The sequence below is a fragment of the Tachypleus tridentatus genome, unplaced genomic scaffold, assembly GCF_004210375.1.
Source record: "Tachypleus tridentatus isolate NWPU-2018 unplaced genomic scaffold, ASM421037v1 Hic_cluster_2, whole genome shotgun sequence".
Classification (NCBI taxonomy): Eukaryota; Metazoa; Arthropoda; class Merostomata; order Xiphosura; family Limulidae; genus Tachypleus; species Tachypleus tridentatus.
The window spans coordinates 2,831,584-2,853,790 of record NW_027467782.1 but is presented as its reverse complement, the minus strand read 5'-3'; the positions used below and the strand labels follow the sequence as shown (position 1 = coordinate 2,853,790).

At 33.3% G+C, this 22,207-nt stretch overlaps 1 protein-coding gene across 3 annotated transcripts in view; it reads left to right on the top strand.

Annotated features, from left to right (window-relative positions):
• Positions 1-20,790: 20,790 nt before the first annotated feature.
• The window catches only part of LOC143243317 (uncharacterized), a 302,587-nt gene continuing 301,170 nt past the window's right edge, over positions 20,791-22,207 (top strand). For all 3 annotated transcript variants that reach the window (XM_076487162.1, XM_076487161.1, XM_076487164.1), the window contains exon 1: positions 20,791-21,555. In XM_076487162.1, the coding sequence (XP_076343277.1) occupies positions 20,805-21,555 (751 nt within the window). In that variant the 5' untranslated portion in view covers positions 20,791-20,804. The remainder of the gene's footprint in view (positions 21,556-22,207) is intronic.

Genomic DNA, 22,207 nt, shown 5'->3' with positions numbered 1-22,207 from the left:
AATTAACCTTTTGAAGAAGATATGACAGGGGTTTCTTAACCAACTAATACTATTTGGTTGGTCCAGTACTTTTCTAAAACCAGTTTTACCACAAACTAACCAGCAGGAGATTGTACAGTTATAACATTCTCTAGTGTAGTATAGTATAGGAAAAATGATATATAGAAATGAAAAGTAAATAAGCTACATGTACAGTTAATCCAAAAGCCACGTTTCAAACCGGAGAGTGGTGATAGTTGGATGATAAGTTGATACTGAGTTTGATGAATGAGTGATATCTAAGGGGAAGTACTAAGAGGGGGTATTTAATGAAGAAGGATAAGGATCGGAAATTAAGTTTGAGCTGGCTATAAATGTGTTATTAAAAGGACAGATGCAGGTGTGGACTGAGTGAAGAATAAAACCTTGAGTAGGAAACATATATAGGTAACTTGGTCTAACTTAATAGAATTAATTTACCATCTAAGTAAAACGATGTGGTACTGGAGACCAAAAAAGTTATGACTGTTCTTTCTGATATTGGTGATAAATGTGTACAGAGGTTGAGTAATTCACTGATTAGATAACTATCAGAACACTTGGGTGTTGAAAGAACACACTGTAGGATCTTATAGGTATTGAGTAATGGATACAAGGTTCCATTGATTCTGTTATACTCAGTAACAGATGTGAAAGTGAGTGTGACTCAAAGGTATAAGGACTTCCATTACTGCTATTACCTTTAGTAAAGAAATTACTTCACTAGTAGACAGATTAAGACTGCATCAATCTAAACGAAAAGAAAGAAAATTCAGACCGATTGAGAAATGTGTTGAAAAATATCCCAGGTGAAAAGTGTATGAACAGTAACACGAAATTTAAGATTCGTGTTTAAATTGAGTAAATTTTGAAACTAGTTACCCAATAACTGTACAAAATAAAAAGTAATAAACAGCATGAAAAACGTTAAAGTAAAACAAGAAGGAAAAATTTTTACACATCATAAAACTATTGTGTCAAATGTAGAGATGAAGATTGGAACCCCCATTTTATTATCTCCAACTGGTTAGTTCAGAAGACATCTGGTTTTGGAAAAAGTTAACATTTTCTTACATGAAAATGTGTTTCCATTAAACGCTTACCATTTCACACAGAGATTATATCTTCTGTGAACATCTGCCTTGAGTATCTGCGTGACACTAGTTTTAGGCAACTTCAATCTGAACTCACGTGATTCTTATTAATGAATAATGATGTTATTGTTTAATCGCTCCCTCTATACTGCTCCACTCATGAAATTTCATTATTAAAGAGAATATAAGTCGTAATTACCCAAATGAACACATACGCATCAGAAAACTTGTGAGTGAAGCGGCTATTTGATAGGCAGATCATGATACAAATGATCTGTTTTCAAATTAATCGCTTCAAATACATGAGAATCTATACAGCAAATAACTTGGATGGATGCCGAATCATGATGGTCGAGTGTTTTAAAAAAGAATTAAAGATCGGATACCTGCTCTATGATTGATGTAAAAAATCACCACGAAATTATCAGAATGGATCATAATCAAACAATTCACTAGCAGTGGTACGGAATACGAACATGTCCAATAAACAGAACAGAGGTCGGGCACACTGATGTGGAGGAATTGCTTATGCGTATGTTTAAAATGAGATTGTTGTTCAATGATGTATCCAAACCAGTAAACATTAACATTTCTGAAGAGGTGTGAGTTTGGTACAATTCAAAGTGAAGGAACCAAAACAGTGGTAATAGATTATCTAGCCACAACGAGTTTCTCGAGCACAGTAGGAAACAGAGAAAATGGTTGAGTCAAGAGGATAAAGTATTGGGTTGGAGTGAGTAAGGATTTGAACATTTTGTCAATTCATTCAAAACGGGTTTCCACCATCAAAGATATGACTGGAGGACTCTTTCCATGAATATGAAAACAGAAGGCTATCTTGCATGTAATAATGAAACCACAGACAAAGCCAACGGAGATGTAGAGCAAACGATCTGACCACCTGACTGAAATTTGAAACAATAAAATATTACATCAGTGGATGAAGAAAAGGAAGCATCTAGAAAACTCTTCAATGGGAATAGGAAGAAAGGTGTTTGAGATATAGACCTGAATATGGAGAAGAGAAGTGAAGAGAACTTTTCTAAATGAAAACGTTGGACAGATTTGGACGGTTGTAATCCATTTGTTATTTGACATGTGGGATCAGAGGAGTAAAAAATTGTATCGAACAAGAGAAAATGTGATGAAATAAAAAACATTCCAAAGGAACCAGCATCTCTATGAAATACTTCTGACATGAAATGAAGACGTAAAGTGCGAAAAGGCAAACAAAGAAGGTTCAGAAAAAAGATGGGGGTAATTTTGTACTGGATAGGTGAACTGAACTAAATGGATCAGCTTTCCCAAAATTCAAATTTATACCACAGTTTGTGAATCTAGATGGTGCATTTAAAAATACCTATAATTCTTAATGTAGGAATAGTAAGACTACTAGGACCAGACATATGGTCCTGGAAATGTAGTTGGTCTGAAAAGAAATCAGTATGTATGCAAATGAAAGTAACTGATGAAAAACAAGCAATACATCAGGATTAGATTTATACAAACGGGATTATGAAAGAGGGAATAAGACCTGGAATGGAATATACATGAGAAATTAAACCCACAAAATGAGAGAATGGTCGAATACTGTCCTTAGTGTGAAGTTGACATAGCCTTAGAAATAAATCAACGTAAACAAACAAGCTGACCTCCTGTTAAATTTCATATTGAAATCGAAGGGATGAAAGAGAGTCAAATAGATGTGAATGAACTTACGGACTACATGGTGGTGTTCACTAATATATGAAAAGTGGCTGTCATGTCATGAACACGTGACTTTCATCTCCTCGCCACTGTTGAAATTTCACTTATGTGTAAACATTCTTCTCTCACAAAGGATAGAGAAATAGTAATATGAACCTCTACGTTAATAAATAGAAAAGAATGTGAATCGAGAAACAAAGCAAATCTATGTTATTAAAAACTAGTAAATCTACAAAACAATTTCTAAATACCCCAGAGAGAACTAGAAAATAGGTTAGTGTTTCTAAGATTGTTGGAAGACATATGCTGAATTATGAGAAATCTCATGAGCCAAGATGGCAATTGTCTAAAGAGCAAATCTCTAAGGCAAACGAACAGAGAAGACATCTTAACTGTGTTAAAAGGTTTATCTTGTTTCAGAAGGAACTGTAACAGCCAAAGAACATACCAGTCGGCCGAGAAACTCCATTCATACCATCTCCTGCAGGCTGGTTCTTTGAAGATCTGGTATGGAAAGGAGGAGGACCAGTTTAGATGTATTGTGTTGGCTAAGATGCCCCCCAACCAATCATGGGAAAGAGGGTGAACCACTTTAGATGTAATGTTTTAGCTCGGTTGTTTCCTACCCCATCATAGGAAAGGAGGTAGACCCGTTTAGATGTATCACGTTGGGAAGAATGCTCCCCACCCAATCACGGGGAAAAAGGTGGACTAATTTATATATATTGTGTTTACTAAGATGCTCCCCACTCTACCATGGGAAAGAAGGTGGACTAATTTATATGTATTGTGTTTACTAAGATGTTCCCCACTCTACCATGGGAAAAAAAAAAGATGGACAGCTTTATATGTACTGTATCTGCTAAGATGTCCCTCACCCCAACATGGGAAAGAAGGTGGATCAGCCCGGATATCTACGGTTAAAAATGTCATTTTACACCCAGCGTCGTGACCCGTACTTTCAAGATGGGAAAAAGAGTGTACCTAGTTATTTACACGTTATCCCACAAGTGCGTTCCTCCAAGAAGAGAAGTCACACTCCGAGGGCATCTTGTGGACACTTTCCGAGGACTGCTCATCTAGGTTCCCCCACCAAGTCAATATGAGCTTCTCAATGTGATTCCTGTTATTTTTAGGTAAGATATCGTGTCAAAGTTGATGTTTTCTTACACTGAAAATATATTTCCCATTGATACTTTACTCTCCTCACACTTCTGGTACTTCTTTTCTGTCAACTTTGAAGATTGTGTTCTACAGTAAATAGGAAGCCAGCTTCCAGCTTTGATAGTAGAGTATGTTTCAGTGAAGCGTTGTGCTTGCTTATTTACATGCTACAACGCAGATGAACCATTGTTGAAACGTGCGGTAGATGAGAATTTCAAGGCTAGTGGAACCAAAAATATTTTCGCATATTGAAGGCTGCACTGAACAATAATAGCTGTTATGTGAGAACAAAAAAGATATTCTATCGAAAATAGTATGAAACTAGATATTTTAGACTATGTACAATAATCTGGTATAATCTTCTATGAGTATATAGTTTTAAATATTTTTCAAAACGATGCCTAAAAAAACATTTTGCGAATCTCATTACATTGTCCTTCCAAAATAAAGTGTGTGTCTGCCAATCAAACATTTCTAATACTCTGAATTCAACCAATTCATGTGGCAGACAAACAGAAATATCTTTTCTCCTTAGTTTCTTCTTATAGTTTCCATTAACACTTGAACCAGTAATTTCAAGTTATCTCAAATAATTATGCTGCAGTATATTTGGTAGAATTCTGTAAATCAAAACAAACCATGATTTTACATGACAAATAATAATGTAATAATATCTGAAATCAATATTTAAATAAAATCACGACTATTAACTTTATATCCAGTACAAAAAATCTGAATAAAAATATTAGTAAATAATTTGTTGAAAAATATATTGTGAAATAAACATATTTCCAAGTGTAACATTAAATAAAATTAAATTATATTATGTGTGTGTTATTTCTGTAGTAAAGCCATATCTGGCTATCTGTTAACTGAGAATAATTTAAACCATGATTTTAACGTTGTAACTCTGTACAATAAGTGCTGTACCATATGGGGAATGAATTATATTAAAATATATGAAGCATAGTATTTGTTATATAATGGTAACGAAATGCTAGGATTAAATGTGTTCAAATTATCTGTATGTAACTGGAACCTGAAGTTGGTAAACATCTCAGATAGAATACGAAACAGAATTTTTCAAACAATCCGTTTTAAAGGTCTCTTTATCTCTTTGTGTGTAGTGTTTCAACAAATGACTTTAATGTCCTTAAACATAAAATTAATTGTTCATTAGACAAAATTCTATATTAATTTGAATGATTGGTATATTTTGGTGTTATTAATCAAACTTTCTGAACCTATATTTCTTATACCAACAACTACAAGAAGTAATGATTGAGTATTTCTGTCATGTTAAGAACCACTCAACAATAACATACCGTTACGTCACATGTTGATGTATGAATCAGTGTTATTAATTCATAACATGTTGGTGTAGCTTTTCATTCTCAACATAAACAGGAGACAGATGAACGGACACCACGGTTCACAGTATGTTGTATAAAACGTAGTAGATAATGTTCTCTGTCCAATCTGGATTGGATTTCCTTTTTTCTTTGTGACTTAACACTCAATGGATGTCACAAAATTATAAATTACAAAGTATTTCTGAGTAAAACTGTTCATATAGACTTAGAATTATTTCTTGCTTACAGTTTGATATTTAATATAAACGTTTGCACTCTACATCTGAAAGTTACTCACAAGCCGTGGTCGTTGTTCAGGTCAAATTCTGTAATATCATAAAAAAGGTAAGATAAAAAGATTGCCGTAAGTAAACCACTAAGAAAATTGTACGAAAAACAAGACATTAATATTTAGTATGTGAAGAAATGATAATTTGTTAACAACTACAATCATAGGATTTGGGATTTGGAGTCAAAAAATCAATAGGTAGGATGTCTACTGGAGAAACTCGTTCACATTTAAAGAAACATGAAAGTCTGGATTGGTTTTAATTCTTGACATATACTGAATGAATGATTCACAATTATAAGGTCTAAAGTATTTATGAATAAAACTGTTAGTATACATTTATCATTATGTTTTACTTAAAGTTTAAAATATAATATGTGGGTGTGCACTCAACATGTGAAAGGTGCTTACAAGTTGGTGTTGGATAAGAAAAACAGTTAAGATAAAAATAGGATAAAAAATACAGATCAATATGGTGATAGGTAACCGCTTTTTATAACTCACAAATTATGTTTTAGTTCCAGATTAAGTTTAACCCCATATCATACAGAAGGGAATTCTTTTGACTAAAGACATCCAAATTTATCTTTGTTCAAGGCTTGTCCATATTTTCACCCAAGAAAACTGCATGGCCTGATGTACTGAGAAAGCCGAACGCCATCTAGTAGTAAGAACTAATAAAATACGGGATTATTCATGAAAACCCACAGAAATGTTTGGTGACACATGGTTTTCGTTTATACGCTAACATAGTGAAGAAACAGGACACGAAAGATAAAATATAAATATTCTTTGTAGGGATGACACTGATCTGGAATTCATACTTAAAGAAACCATCTACATCAAACAACTTTAACCAACACCAAATATCATGTAGTCTTCATTAAAATCATTCCATTTAAAATATGAAGATTTTTTTTTTTTTTAGGTATTAACTTTCTATATATTTTAGCTTTGATTAAATAATTGTTATTTCAGCAATGTATTTTAGTTATTTAGGTAGAAATAATGTATTATTTTTGTTTTGCTTTAAATAGTGAATGTGGAATATGTAAGATATTTTGCGCTACATATTAACAATTGCAGCATCATATAACATTCAGGATATATATTTTAGGTAAATCCAATATAAACAATTAATTTATATTTTCTAATCTCACTGACAATTCTTCTTAAACTCGTTGTTATTTGTTGTCAAGCACAAAGCTACACAAGGGGCTATCTGTGCTCTGCCTACCACGAATATCGAAACCCGGATTTTAACAGTATAAGCCTGCAGACATACTACTGTGCCACTGGGAACTCCTCTTAAATTATTTCAAGACTAAGAGTAATACTTTACTGTAAAATTTATTCTCTTACTAGACTGAAAGAGCAAGACTCAGTAAACGTGTCATCGACTTGGATGTGAACTTGTCAAAAAATATGAAAAAGAGTTGGAACGTTCCTCTACGGACTTACATCGTTAAAACAGAGGTTCGATTCCACTCGGTGGATATAGTAAATAGCTCTATGTGGCTTTGTTCTAAGAAAACACACACACACGTGAAAGTTTTTTTTCGCAAGTTGTCACCCTATTGCGCTATTTTATTTTACTTCCTGATGCGACAGGGGAATAGAACTTGTCTTATACTAACGAACTGCACCCCCGCTGGTACAGCGGTAAGTCTAGGGTTTACAACGCTAAAATCAGGGATTCGATTCCCCTCAGCAGATAGCCCGATGTGGCTTTGCTATAAGAAAACACACACACAAACTTACGAACTGTGTAAGATACAGAAATAATAGTAACTGGGCGGACCGTAAGGTTTAATATCCAGCACTGTCAAGGACTTGGAAGCGATGTGAAAATAACAGATTTATGGCCAGTAAGAACCAGACCCTCATTTTTTGCTTTCCCCGTTCACATAAAATTAGACTTGAAAGACTTACTTGGAGGACTGCAACAAGGCGTTAGTGACCATGTACTCTCTCTCTAGGTGAGTATCGTCATGAGGACTGATGCAGAAAATAAGTGATTCCGAGTAAACGGAAAAGAAGCGCAGTAGCTTTGATGACTTTCCTATAAAAACAGTTATTTATTCTCTTCTGACATTTATTTTCCTTTGGAAAGCTGTTTACATTTCTTTCCAATAAAATCCCTTATACGTTTCGTGGATTTTTGTTTCTAGTGATTCTGAGGTTACGACTGATTTTTATTTTATAGATTTTGAAAACACCGGTGAATCCTTTAAGCTGTATCTATTTATTTTAATATTTAATCTTATATAACAGTCACAGCCTGAGATAACTTTTACTGTAATGAGTTAATGTGTTTTTTTAAGAATACACAGTTTTATAAATCTCTCAACATCTGGGGATTCTAATGTTTAGGAGTACATTAAAAGGTCAAGCTACTGGTTAAAAGAAAACAAAACAAACCTGAAACTGTTTACAGTTTTATCATCAATGATCGGGTGTGAAATATGTTGAGAAGTGGTCATTGAAGTAATCAATAAAAATCTAAATAATTCAAAACAGGACAAACACCGGAACATTTTTGAATTTCTATGTTACTACTCTTACACAGATAGATATAAAGTAAAAAAATACTTCACTAAATATGCTAATATTTTCCCATAGTTTTCTGGATACTCATATGTTTATTTTTCTTCAAATTTCAAAACAGTTTTTACCATCGCTGAGCTTGTTATTAAATCAGACAACCACTGATATCTACCTGACATGCGCGGTTTCTGTGGAATTGACCATTCGTAGCTTTGTCATCAATATTCATCCAACGCTGACGGGAAGACAGTGTTTACCTTAAAAAACAAAACAACCAACAACATCTCTATTTAAATTCCCGTCAGTCTATATCTATGTACATACTGTATATATAAATAGACACAAGTAGTAAATGGAGCGAGAAAGTGTATGAGAACCTACGTAAATTATTTATATATACATCAACTTGTAATCATTTGAGTCGAGGAAAGTAATGACGATCAATGTTTGTATATGTTAATGGTACAAAAGTCCGGTGTACTTCTCCACGCCACACCAAACATAATTGACCTTTTAGCCATGGGGACATTATAATGTTACAGTCAATCCCACTATTCGTTGATAAAATAGTAGACCAAGACTTGGCGGTGGGTAGTGATGACTACTTGCCTTCCATCTGGTCTTTCTGCTACATTAGGGACGACGAGCACAAATAGCCCTCGTGTAGCAGTGATTGAAGACAAATTGTAAGATTGTATAATAATGTAGAGTAAGTGTGTTAAATGAGTTTTGGGTTTCTATGTTTGATGTTCCATTTTTGTATAGTAAGTGTTCTGCTAAGAACAATTTACCAACAACAAACTGTTATATTTACATTCTGATAAATAGTGTTATTAATTCGTAACAAGTTAGTGTAGAATATCCTGTTTATCAACATTATTCATACCTGTTCTACTGTTGTTTAAAAAAGTTAATGTTGAACTTTGACTTCATCCGTATCTTTTCACACTCAACATGAGAAGTGAAGCCGTCATAAACAGACGACAGATGAACTGATGGACAGACACCACTGTTCACAGTATGTATAAAACAAGTAGTAAATAATGTTCTCTGTACAATCACATTCAAATATTGTCTACAGCTACTTTCAAAGTCGGTCTTCATTGACTGTTGTTGAGATCGAATTCTGTAACATCATAAAAGGGTAAGATAAGAAGTCTGTAAAAAGTAAACCACTAAGAGAATTGCACGAAAAACAAGCCTTGAGTATTTCGTATTTCAAGAAGTGAGAATTACTTAACAAATACAATAATAGGATTTGGAATTAGAAGCTCAGAATAATAGGTAAATTTTGTATTGTTAAAAATACGTCCATAGGGTGTGGGATTAAGGGTTAAAACAACAGGTAAATTGTATACTGGGGATTCTCGTCAGACTTCACATATAAACAAACATGAAGGTCTCGATTGGTTTCTCACATCTTTGTGACTTACACTCAATAAATATTACAAAAGTATAAAGTCTAAAGTATATCTGAGTAAAACTGTTCGTACAGATTTATAATTATTATTTTTATTTAATGTTGTATGTTGTTCAGAGGTATCAGTAAAATAGTCAACCAGGCATGTATGTTGTTCAAAAGTATCAGTAGTCAACCAGGCATGTATGTTGTACAGATAAACAAGTAAAGCTGTCAACCAGGAATGTACATTGTTCAGATGTATAGGTAAATTAGTGAACCAGGAATGTATGTTGTCCAGAGGTGACTGTGAAGCAGCCATCATGGCACGTATTGTCTTCAGAGGTATCAGTAAAGTAGTGAACCAGGCATGCATATTGTTCAGAGGTATTAGTAAAATACACAACCAGGAATGTACGTTGTTCAGATGTATAGGTAAATTAGTGAACCAGGCATGTATGTTGTCCAGAGGTGTCTGTGAAACAGCCATCATGGCACGTACGGTCTTCAGAGGTATCAGTAAAGTAGCCAACCAGACATGTACGTTTTTCAGATGTATCATAAAAGTAGTATAATAGTCATTATGTTGTTCAGATGTACCAATAAAATTGTCAACCAGGCATGTATGTTGTATAGATGTATCAGTAAGAGTAGTGAACCAGGCATCTATGTTGTTCAGATGTATAAGTAAATTAGTGAACCAGGCATGTATGTTGCTCAGATGTTCAGGTAAAGTAGTGAACCAGGTATGTATGCTGTTCAGATGTTCATTATGTGTTTGTTCCTGTGGTTCTCGTGTTCTTACCAATCGACTTATATAATTAGGCCTAGATGTAAGCTTTTTCAGTAGCCAAAATGTACATCTTTAATATGGGTTTGCTTCTAAGCTTTTCGATCTAAGCGATAGTTCGTAACTATCAGTCAGCAGGCCTAAGTATACATGCAAGTATCGTGGCAACAAGATTACTCTGTGACTGCATGTTTATAGCTTTCAGGTTCACGTAATCAAAGATTACTAATTTGTAAATTGAACAGTCCCCATAAGTGATTGCAAAAATCATTCCCCCCATTGGGTGTAAAAAATATACGCCCCTGTGTATATGTGTTCTATAGATGTACCAGTAGTCTACCAGGCATTTATGTTGTTTAGCTGTATGAGTAAACTGGAAGACCAGGCATGTACATTCTCCAGATGTGTCAGTAACGTAGGTAACCAGGTATGTATGTTGTTCAGATGTTCAGGTAAATTAGTGAACCAGGCATGTATGTTGTTTAGATGTTCAGGTAAAGTAGTTAACCAGGCATATATGTTGTTCAGATGTTCAGGTAAATTAGTGAACCAGGAATGTATGTTGTTCAAAAGTATCAATAGTCAACCAGACTATTTGCAGAAATTACCAGATTTTTAAAAATATATGGTAGTAGTTTTTATAGTAATGCCATGGAATTTAGATTAACAGTTTCTTATCATTACCCCCCATGCAGTAGGTAAAGCCCTGTCAAGCATCATTATGTGTGTTAATTGATTAAGCTAATATCTTGTTGTGTTAAAAGGTCTTTAATTAGGATAATTTCAAAATATTTTGTAAATTTGTGCTGAAAATTTGGTAATGAATAATCAAGAAAAATCATTCACCTGTATGACTTTTGACTCCAGTGTAGCACATGTACCAAAAATATTTGATAGTGTGGATTGCCACAGTCAAAATACAGAGGGTGAAAATTGCTAAACTATCGTACATTAATAACGCACAATGTGCCATGTAGTAGTTTGTTTTGGTCACCCAACAAACTACCATGCATTTTGATAAAGGAATACATACTTGAGAAATACTACACAGTTTTGTAGTTTGTGATAAACTGTTTAGAACTAATAAGGAATTTAAACAAGTTTCAGGTAACATACACCTGGGATATAAAACATACTGTTATTGTTTATGTTAAGAATTTGCAGTGACTGTTACAAAATGTTGTAGTTGCTTAAAAGTTGTTGATGCACAAGAAACAGGACCAAAATATATCGATCTTTGATGTATTTATGATGTTTGTAATTGTGAATTATTCTTTGTGTTTGACATAATAGAGTGACAAAAGAAAATTAAAAGATGTTAAAATTAAATTTGAGTGGAAATTGGTGGAAGTAACTTATTTTCTGATAACGGTGTTTTACCTCTTCCCACATAAATAGCTATTGTAATATAGTGCAGTGCTATATATGGAATATAATTTTAACTGCCTTGAGCTCCCACATACTTCATGATTAACATGGGTCAACCAAGTTGATCATGTAAATCAACAATGATTTTTTTACATTTTCTTTTCATCTTGATTCTGCTGTTTAGTTAATGCTTCTGAAGTGGAATTATTATTCTAATTTTTCATGAATATAAGATAACCTTTTTTCTTAGTTTTCTTTTATTGTGTATTATGCGTGGTTATTAATTTTCAACAATGATTTCTGAAGTCCAAGTTACTACTATGAAGATAATACCACCTACCAGCACACTTACTCAGGCTGCACATGTATTCAAAGTGTCTCTGTTTCCTCACTCAGTTGGACTCATTCACTGCTACCATGCTGTGATTGTTGGGGATAAACATGCAAGTTACTGTGGTTCTTCATCTTGTGCTATCCCTTGAGGATATTCATATACCAAGGATGTGCTGCAATATTTCCTATTTGATTGATTTTGAGTAGGATATTTCACCATACAATGACATCTTTCTTCTTATTGTTTGGATGGTGGGTTCCTGGATCAATAGTTTTATCACTTTACTGTTATCACAGATTGGCAGGTGTGATATATTCCTCCAGTCTGTTGTACCCTTCCTACTTGCACCAGATGGCTTTGTTTTGGATTGCAGTTGACTTGATACTAGTATGATACTGTTTCTGCATGGATGTCAGTTTTATATTATATGTGACTTGCAAATGGTATGATCCTAGTTCTACTCTTATATGGATTTTGGTTCCCAATGAATTGAATGAAGTTGACTTGCTGTATATGGTACCTTGATACATATCCTTTTTTACTCTTACCCATATTACTGTCATCATATGTATTTAGTGTTCGGATCACTACCTACCCATAGTTTTCTCTCATATAGATGTTCTTATTTTTTCCCATTTCTTGGCACATCTTTCCACACCTGGTATAGAAGTGAAGTTTTCAATGTATAATTGTTTACTGTGAGGATCTACCTTTTTCGGGTGTTATTTGGATGATTTCAAAAAATGCTTCTTTCCTTCCCACACATGCTAGTCCTTCTACGTGTGGGATTCCAGCTATTTTTGTAAGAAGAGGTAAGGTACTATGTCAGAAGTTATAACTGAAAATGTGTTTCTGATAGATACTTAACTCTTTCCACCCTTCCATTCAAAACCGGTGCTTCCATTTTCTTCCAGTATCCAAAGTGATAGCTTGATAGAATCAGTTAGAAGAAATCACATGCTTCAGGAGGGTGTGTAGCATTCCTGTTGCTGGAGGGTTATCCTGTTATGATCTTCATGCGAGACAGAGTTGAACCACACTAATCATTGGGTATGTGGGGGCTGAAGGCCTACAGCATGGAAAAAATAGCATATAGAAGGCGGCACTATAAGACAATGGCTACTTCTATGAAAGGAGGCAAGTTCCTACTGGAAATACGTTTACAGTAAAGGAATATTAATATTTCCACTAACAAAAAAGAAACTCTATAGCTGACAGTTTCTCTTTCCTCCCTTTTTTATTATATTGATGGTGAGTATTGATTAGAACAAGTTTCCTTACATTAACATTTAAACATGGCTTTATGTACAGCTATGAATAACTTCTATGAATTTGATTTTCTGAACAGTTATAGACTTGGATTTAAAACTTCATGATTTAAAATTATACATCTCAACTTTTCATTCTGAAGAAAAATTGTACAATTTCTAGTAAAATTATTGTAAAGACTAAATAAAATATCACTACACTTTCATTTTGTCTAATGTTTGGTATTTGTGGATATTTAACCAGCATATTTATTTTTTGAGTAAAAAATGTAAAGTATTGATATGAGTTAACATATAAAGAGGACAAAGCATCAGAAGATTTTGTGGTAGTCACTCACTGAAACTAAAACCATAGAGTATTTCTTAAAATTAATAAATGAAATAGTGGTTGAAAGTAAAGTTTGTTGTTGCAATATTATACTTTCGTATTTACACAGTTGAATTTATCTATTCTTAACCCTTAAGTAAGGAGAACTTTAATAGCTCCCTTTATGTTTATAATACCTCTTTTGAACTAGGGAGAGAAGTTTAAAGTATGAATCTGTGTAAAATTTTGTCGCTGTTATTTTTACTTTTAATATCTTGATATTTTCTGTGATTATATTCAATTAAACTGAATTTAGAAGTTCAAATGATGTATGATGCATAAAACTGTTTAACAAAAGCATGAGAAGCATGCACTGCTTATAAGAAGGAATCAGAAACTAGGAAGGAAATTCAAATTTTTTTAAGTTTGGAGTACCAGCTGAACTTCACTTAGATTAGGGATGGAACTTTGAACTTTTGGGTTAAAGGTTTCAGATACTTTGAATCAAAAAGACCATGTTCTGATAAGATAGTTGAAGGATGTGAGTGAACACTGTTATATCAGTTGATTATTTATGTGGATGAAGATTAAGTGTAAGATCAAGTTTTTGTACTGTTACTAACAAGTGTGTACAGCAGTAAGTGAAGGTAACAACTAACTAGGTAACCTCAAAGGAGAATTTGACAACTGAAAGTTGAACTTCTGTGAAGCCCATTGTTTGTGTTGAGAGCCCTTCCAGAGGATTAATAAAAATAGCCACTAAAAGATTCCCTGACAACTTAGCTAGAGAGATATTAACATGGCATTAAATAAAATGTAAGAGGCCATCTCATCTCCATGACATAATCCAGAGAAAAGAACACCAAAAAGACTTGTTGAAATGAAATTTTAGGGCAGTACTTAAATTTTGTATTAGGATTATTCAAAGGACTGTTGCATTTAGGAAGACTCAATTTTGTAAGCTGTATGTTCAGTATTATAGCTTGTTCACTAGAGGGAGCTGTTGCAAAGTATTCAGAAACAAGAATATAAAGAGGCAATTGAAATAGCAAATGAGTATTGAGTGATTGACATTGTATTGGTTCTTCTATTCAGTTATTGGTAAGTTGTGTTTTATAACTTATCAAATCTTCTTGTTGAAGTTCTTGTACATCTTATGTTTTATGTTTATACATTGTACCTACATTGTGAATGAACAAGACTGTATAAAATTACAGAAAAAATAAACGAACTGTGCTGCCTGCAATACAATAACTACTTTCAGAAATGTATACTCAACCATCTGTAAGATATCCATTCTTTCTTCCGGTCATCATACAATGAATGATAAGGTAAGTAAGTCTTCACACATCATCGAACAGTTTGCCATTGTAGTACTCTACCTACTAAGTGTGAAAATCTTCAAGTGCTATGAATTATGTCAGCTAGTTTTTGGTCAACTCCTCTACAAATATTCTGCACTAGTCCTTAACTTAGAGATCAGCTTTGGCTCACTGTATAAAGTACACTATGACAAGTATCTAGCAGTGGCCTCTTAGTATCTCTTAAGTTTTTATTTCTAATATTCAGTTAATCATACATCCTACAGAAATCTTTCTTTTTTTACCAACAGTCCAACAGCTCATTGATACTGGATGGACCAGGAACTGTCACTATGCTGTTAATTCCTATTGTGGGGTCACTTTCTTACTTATTCTAGCATTGTATTCACAGAAGATGAAAAGAAACTTATAATTCGTTTTTATTTTGGGGTATTTTCTAAAGATGCAATAAAAACAATATATTACTGCTCACAATAAAATCAAAACAGTAGAAGAGAAGTGCACATCCACTCAAATTGGCATCACCACATCATCTGAGCATTCCAAACCAAAATGACCTGAGACTCGCATGCACATTATCTTGGCTGAGAAGGTGCCAAGCATTATTATTTGGATGAATGCATAGTTCAATCCCCGAGTGGTCTCTTTGAACTCAGTATTGCACCCATTCAGCAAGCTCTCATCTGCTGAATGCCCAATTGAACCCTCTCAGTCAAAGTGAGGTCACTACAATACATTGACTGATGGAAGCCACATTTTGTAGGTGTTAAAACCAGATGACCATTGCTGTTTACTATTAATGGTACATAATCCTACTTGATACTTTACACCTAATGTTGCACTGATACACATTCCTTTAAACTGTCATTTGTAACTCTTCTAGTTTGGTGTCTCTTTGGTCTTCTTGTGAACAAAATATTTGTCTAAAGGAAAAATTTACACTGCTCTTTCATGATGTCACCTTTCCCTCTATTTTGCAATATGAAAAACTGTACTGAGAGCAATATCAGTTTTTTAAAAATCCATGCTCTAAAGAACCCAAGCCTTCATCTACTTCAGTTTCCATCTTGTACCAATGCAGTGGCGAGTGCAGCACTTAAGCTTTAACTCGAAGAATTACAGTTAATGCTTGCGCTGTCGCAGCAGTGGGGAAGTTAATGCATACACTGTCATACACGAAACTGTCAACAAAGGAAGAAAGTCCGAACATAACAATCTCAGTTCCGTCTCTCTAATGAAGCTTTCAAAACTCTTCTCATGACCTGAGAGCGTTGTTTGTAGTTAGCATAATCAGAAACGTTAGCTTTCAAAACTCTTCTCATGACCTGGAGAGCGTTGTTTGTAGTTAGCATGATCAGAAACGTTTTTCAACATATTTCTTTTCATAGCAATCGCCGGTATATAATATTTTTTATATAATTTTGTGAATATACATCACACTTCTCCTTACTGTGTACATTTGCTCCATTATGGTACTTCAAAAAAGTTAGCAAGTCTACAGATATAAATCTAACTACATATTATTTCATAATAATAATAAGAGTTTCTTAAAAAGAATGATGAGAAATTTTATTAAATGATATAACAATATTTTAATTACTAGAATTAATCAGAAAGTACGAACAGGAAGAAACACTAATTATTTCTTTTGAGATTAATAAACCTAAGTTGTAACTGTGGTTGATGGAGTTTTAATTTTTCCTTTACTTAAACTTATAAGAATATACTAACTTAATAATTATTTCACTGTTAAAATCACCTTATCAAAAGCTTTTTAAAATACCCTAAGTCGTCCAACCTTATCCATAATTCAGATACATGAGCAATATATTAAACAAGAAGTTGACATGTTTAATAAGTCACCAAGGAGGTTCTCTCTCTCTCATTGTTAGTTGGGATTAGTGTTTATACATCCAGGAGGGTCAGGTTTCGTCAACCTGTTCCTCCTTCCTTTGTTTTAGCAACTGTCAAGTGTACTTATACATTGTACATGAGGGCTAGAGTAACCCGCACTTACTCAGGGCAATGTCCATGTACTATCTACATATACACTTGGTGCAAATAAATCATTTCTCCTTATAGTTCCATAATTATTTGCACTATCATTAGATAGGTGTCAACGATAAAACATTCACATAAATCCTTCTTAATGTTTATTAGCTAACGTCTATTAGTTTATAGGTGGCTTTTTTGTATTATTTTGAAAATATATATTTACTATGGAAAGGTGTTTAGGACTATCTTCATCATGTTTGCAGTATCTGTCTCGTTCGCTTACTAGTTCGTTTTTCCTCCAATTTTTTGCCAAAATAATTTATTGTACTATGTGGGAGTCTATCTGTTATTGTTTTTATGTGTGTGTATTTATGCATGAATTCACATGATGCAGTTCTGGGTACTTTATAAGCTGTTATAAGTAGTGTATTTTGTATTGTTTGTAGTTTGACTTTACTAGTTTTTTACATACATTTATTCATGCAGGGGCTACATACACTCTTGTGCAAATTAATTCAAACAGGACGGAAAATTACGATTTTTTTCAATTTTTTTTCCTTTTTATTTCTGAGAATCCAAAAATTATTCACAAATTAATACATGATATGGCCGCCTTTATTTTTCAGAAGATCATTAATCCGTTTTGGCATCAAGTCCACGAGTTGACTGCAACCTTTAATAATTTTTGGATCGCGGTACCACACCTCAAGTATGGCCTCAGTTAGGTATTTTTCGTAGAACAGTCTTTTTCCCGAAGTCTTTCTTTACAAATCGCCCAAAGATTTTCAATAGGATTTAAGTCTAGAGATTTTCCAGGCCAGTCCAGCACTTTTATTCGCGTTGTAGTCATAAAATTTTTCACAAGTTTCGATGTGTGGCACGGAGCCAGATCTTACTGAAAAATACCAAGATCCATCTGGAAATCTCTTTTCAATTTTGGAACGACTCTTCTCTGCAAAACTTCGATGTACTGTGGTCCTCGCATCATACCTTCTACGATATGTAAACCTCCGACGCCATAGTAGCTGAAAAAGCCCCATAACATCTTCTTTAAGGGATGTTTTACGAACTGATGTGAGATTCTTGAAGTTTTTCACCTGGAGATCTGCGAACATGCAGACTTCTTTGACCCTGTACAAAAAAATGAGTCTCGTCATTGAATAACACCTTCCTCCATTGTTCTTGCGTCCAGTTCTTGTATTTTAGACCCCATCGATACCGTTTTTCTTCATTGAGTTGGTAAGAAGTTGTTTTTGACTGGTCTCCTTGCCCTTCTAACGCAATTTCGAATGACATAATATTTCTCAAAATTTCGTCATATATCCCAAAAATAGATCGACCGTACTGCAAAACACAGCTAATGACGCCGTCTGTGTGAAAAAATGACTATTAAAGGAAATCAACGGGTCCAGCGAACCAACACCGGCAGCTATGCTAAAAATATTGTAAAATGACCATTTGTTTCAATTAATTTGCACAAGGGTGTAGTCAATGACGGGTCTAATGTATGTTTTATATATTCTTATGTTACCTATCCTTGCTTCATTATATTTACCAGTTAAACTCCCAGCATAGTTTGTTCTTAGCTAAATGTTTGTGTTAATATTATTTATGTGATTTATCCATATCAATTCAGAGTCCAATGTTAGTTCTAAACATTTTGCATAAAACATAAAACATTTATTATGATACTTTATTTCATGTAATACCTAGGTATATAGTATGCATTGTTTTAAACGAAATTGCAAGAAATTAAATGCGAAAAGCAGATGGTGTCGAAAATGCTCGATTTTGTCCACTTGACATTCCATTTAATGAGCTGAAAATGAAAGCAAAAATTAAAGACATATGAAAATTAAACACACCATCTATTAGAGCAAAAAATTATCTACTAAATGACATGAAATATTTTGCGAAAGCGTTTCATTTATGAATATATTTTTTTTAACTTGAAAAAACGCTCACGAATTATTCCTCAACCCAATACTAAATAAAACATGTTATAGTGAAAACAAAGTCTTCAGTTTGTAGTAAAACTAAGAAAACGTGAAATTTTACATAAAATACATTGTCTGTTTTTTGGTGTGTTTTTTTGCTTTGTTTGCAGTAACCAGGGAATTACTTAATTGTTATCTGTGCTGTGTCCACCATGCTAATCGAAAACCAAATTTTGGGTTTTATAAGCCTTCAGATTTACAGCTGATCCACTAGAAGGGAATAAAATATATTAGTTATGGCTTTAACATGGAATACACTGAGTCTCTTGTCGAAATTGAAATTTTAGAACCTTTTTTTTTCTGGTAAAATATTTTTCCAGCGTTGGTTATAAAGTTTCTTGTTTCTGACAACTGGTAACAGATTTTTTGAGTCCTTATCTTCAACCAATCAAGAAAGAATGCCAAATCACGTAAGAAAAGCATTCTCCATGTTACAATAAAACGTTTTCTGGAAACATTTAATCTGAGTACTTTGAAAGATTTATTAAACTAAAACACCAAAAACTGTGTCTTGATAATAAAACAATTTTAACAAACAGTTCAACCTTTTTGTTGAAGTATATAATTTAAGATGTAAACTTTATAACTGTGATTTTAAAGTTAAACCTATTGAAACGGTGTAATTATAAGAATCAGATCTTTGCTATTGTAAAGACTGTTGTTACTGTAATCTATATAATTAATTTATAATTGTTTGTTTTTAATTTAATTTTCTTAAGAGCAAAGGTGTAAAACTGGCCATGTGTGTTGTGTTTACCATAAGGATTGAACCTTTCAGTTTAGTGTTACGAGCTTTCAATGTTACCACCGCTAAATCAGGTGGAATAAATTTATCACGAATGTTCTAGAACTGTATATTGGAAGTAAAAAGTGATCTTGACAATAATTATTTTGTAATTCTACATCACTGTCACTGTTATGGTTCACTTACAAATCTGTATTAGAAGCTCACTTACTTCTCTTGGTTCTCTCTCTTCAGTTTGTATTAGGAAGTTTTCTGTTAACTGTTTCAGGTTTTAAGAAGACTGTAATGTTTGCTACTATTGACATAAACATTACTGAAGGTGCAGCGACGTGTGTGTATTTACTCTAAAGGAACAAAATAGAACCACTAGTCTCAACTGATTATCAAATTTGTGAAGAAATAAATGGAAGTCTGAAACCTTCATCAACATTTAACATTATTTTATAAACAAAATAAAAGTTTAACTCATTCAATCTTTGTCTTTTTTTGTTATTGTTGATAAACATAAAGCAACACAATGGGCTATTTGTGCTGTGCCCACCACAGGTATCAAAACACAGGTTTTAGGATTATAATTCCATGAAACCTTCCATTGAACAAGTGAGAGGCATCATGTCTTTAAGGCTATACTTTTACAGCAACATTTCTTAGTAAATATTAAAGGTATATAAGCATAATCTGACCGACTAACAAATACTCCTATTGTAAATAACACTTAATTGTATTTAAAGCTTTTACCTCGTATTTAAGGTTCCGTAAATATTACCTAGTCTCTGTGGTGTCTGATTTATTTGCATGCAACGTCAGGGTACGCTGTACTTAGTAATAAACTAATAGTATATTTCATAATTACAAATTAGGGAAATGATATATTTAATACTCTTGTTAACAATATTGTTAGTGTATTACTATGAAATAACATGTTAGGTCAAAAAATGAAATTTCAGCTTCAAAAATGTAATTTACACTTTGAAATATTATTGAGGTAATTATTCATATTTTCAAATAGTTATTTCTTCCTGCCACTCAGTGAGAAATTTGAAAATTTTGTCAATAATTTAGACGTACAAGAAAAAGTAGCGTTTTAAGTTACAAATGGCTGACTAGTATGCCACGTAGATTTTGTGCTCAATGTAAAGTTTATATTAAAGTTGGTGATAAAGCCCTTCATTGCTCTGGTGAGTGTCAAAAATGGTATCATTTAAGATGTAAGAACTTAACTGAACAGGATTTGGAATATTTAAATGAAATTGGGAAAAGTTATGAATGTGATTTTTTGTATGGAAAAAGAAAGTTAAGCCTAAATAGTGAAACTCCATTAAGAAGGACTGTGTCCATTTCGTTAGAGGGGGAGACAGTTAATCTTGTTGAGAATAGTGAGCTTGATTTAAATATGGGGGAGGCAGATATGAAGTGGCTTAAGACAAAAGTTACTGAAATTTTGTCAAGACTTGATGACTTTCACTTAATTAAAGTAAAGGTCGAAGAATTAGTGACTTCCTTTCAATATTATTCAGAGAAGGTAGAAACTATGAGTGAGGATATCACAACTTTGAGAGCTGAAGTTAAGGAGTGTAAACAGGAAAATAAAACATTAAAGCATGAAAATGAAGAATTGTGGAAGGAGATGGCAAGTTTTCGGAGGAAGATGTGTGAAGCGGAACAATATTCTTATAACTATAATGTTTTGATTGGAGGTATTCCAGAGAAGCCTGATGAGAATTTGCAAGAAGTTGTTGAGAAGATTACAACTACTTTTGGGGTTGACTGTGCTCCTACAGATATTGACACTGTTCATCGTATAGGAAAGAAAACAACTGAAAATAAGAGTCCGAGACAGATTGTTGTTAAGTTTTGTCGTAAGCAAATTAAATTTGATCTGCTTAAACTTAAGAAAACTAAATTTCGCTCTCTTAATACTAATGATATTAAGGTCTGTAATGAATCTTATCCAGTTTATGTTAACGAACATCTCTCCCATATTATCGTGATATTTTCATGCAAGCAAAACGAAAACAGAAAGATCTTGGCTATAAATTTCTTTGGGTATCGAATGGTAATATTCTTATTAGGAAATCAGAAACTACTCAGCCCATTGTTTTACGTTGCTTGATTGATCTTAATAATTTATAAATACTGCAATGGCTGATGATTTTGATGATATTGTTGGTGTTACACCAACTTTGTCTTCTCTTTCTGATTTACCAAATGTTTTTCTGTTGGTCATTTAAATTTAATACATGTTAATATTCGAAGTCTTACTCAAAATTTTGACCAATTTCTTGTTTTTTTACAATCAAGCGTTGTTAAATTTCATATAATAGCTTTTTCTGAAACTTGGTTTGTTGAGGATGGATTTGTTTCCTTTTCGATTCCAGGTTACTCCTTTTATTCTTCATCTTCTGGTCTAAATAAGGCTAGTGGAGTGGCAGTTTTGTTAAATTTGAGATACTGACTATGATAAAAGAAGTGCAGTACATTAAGTCTGATGCTTTAATTTTATTTTGTATG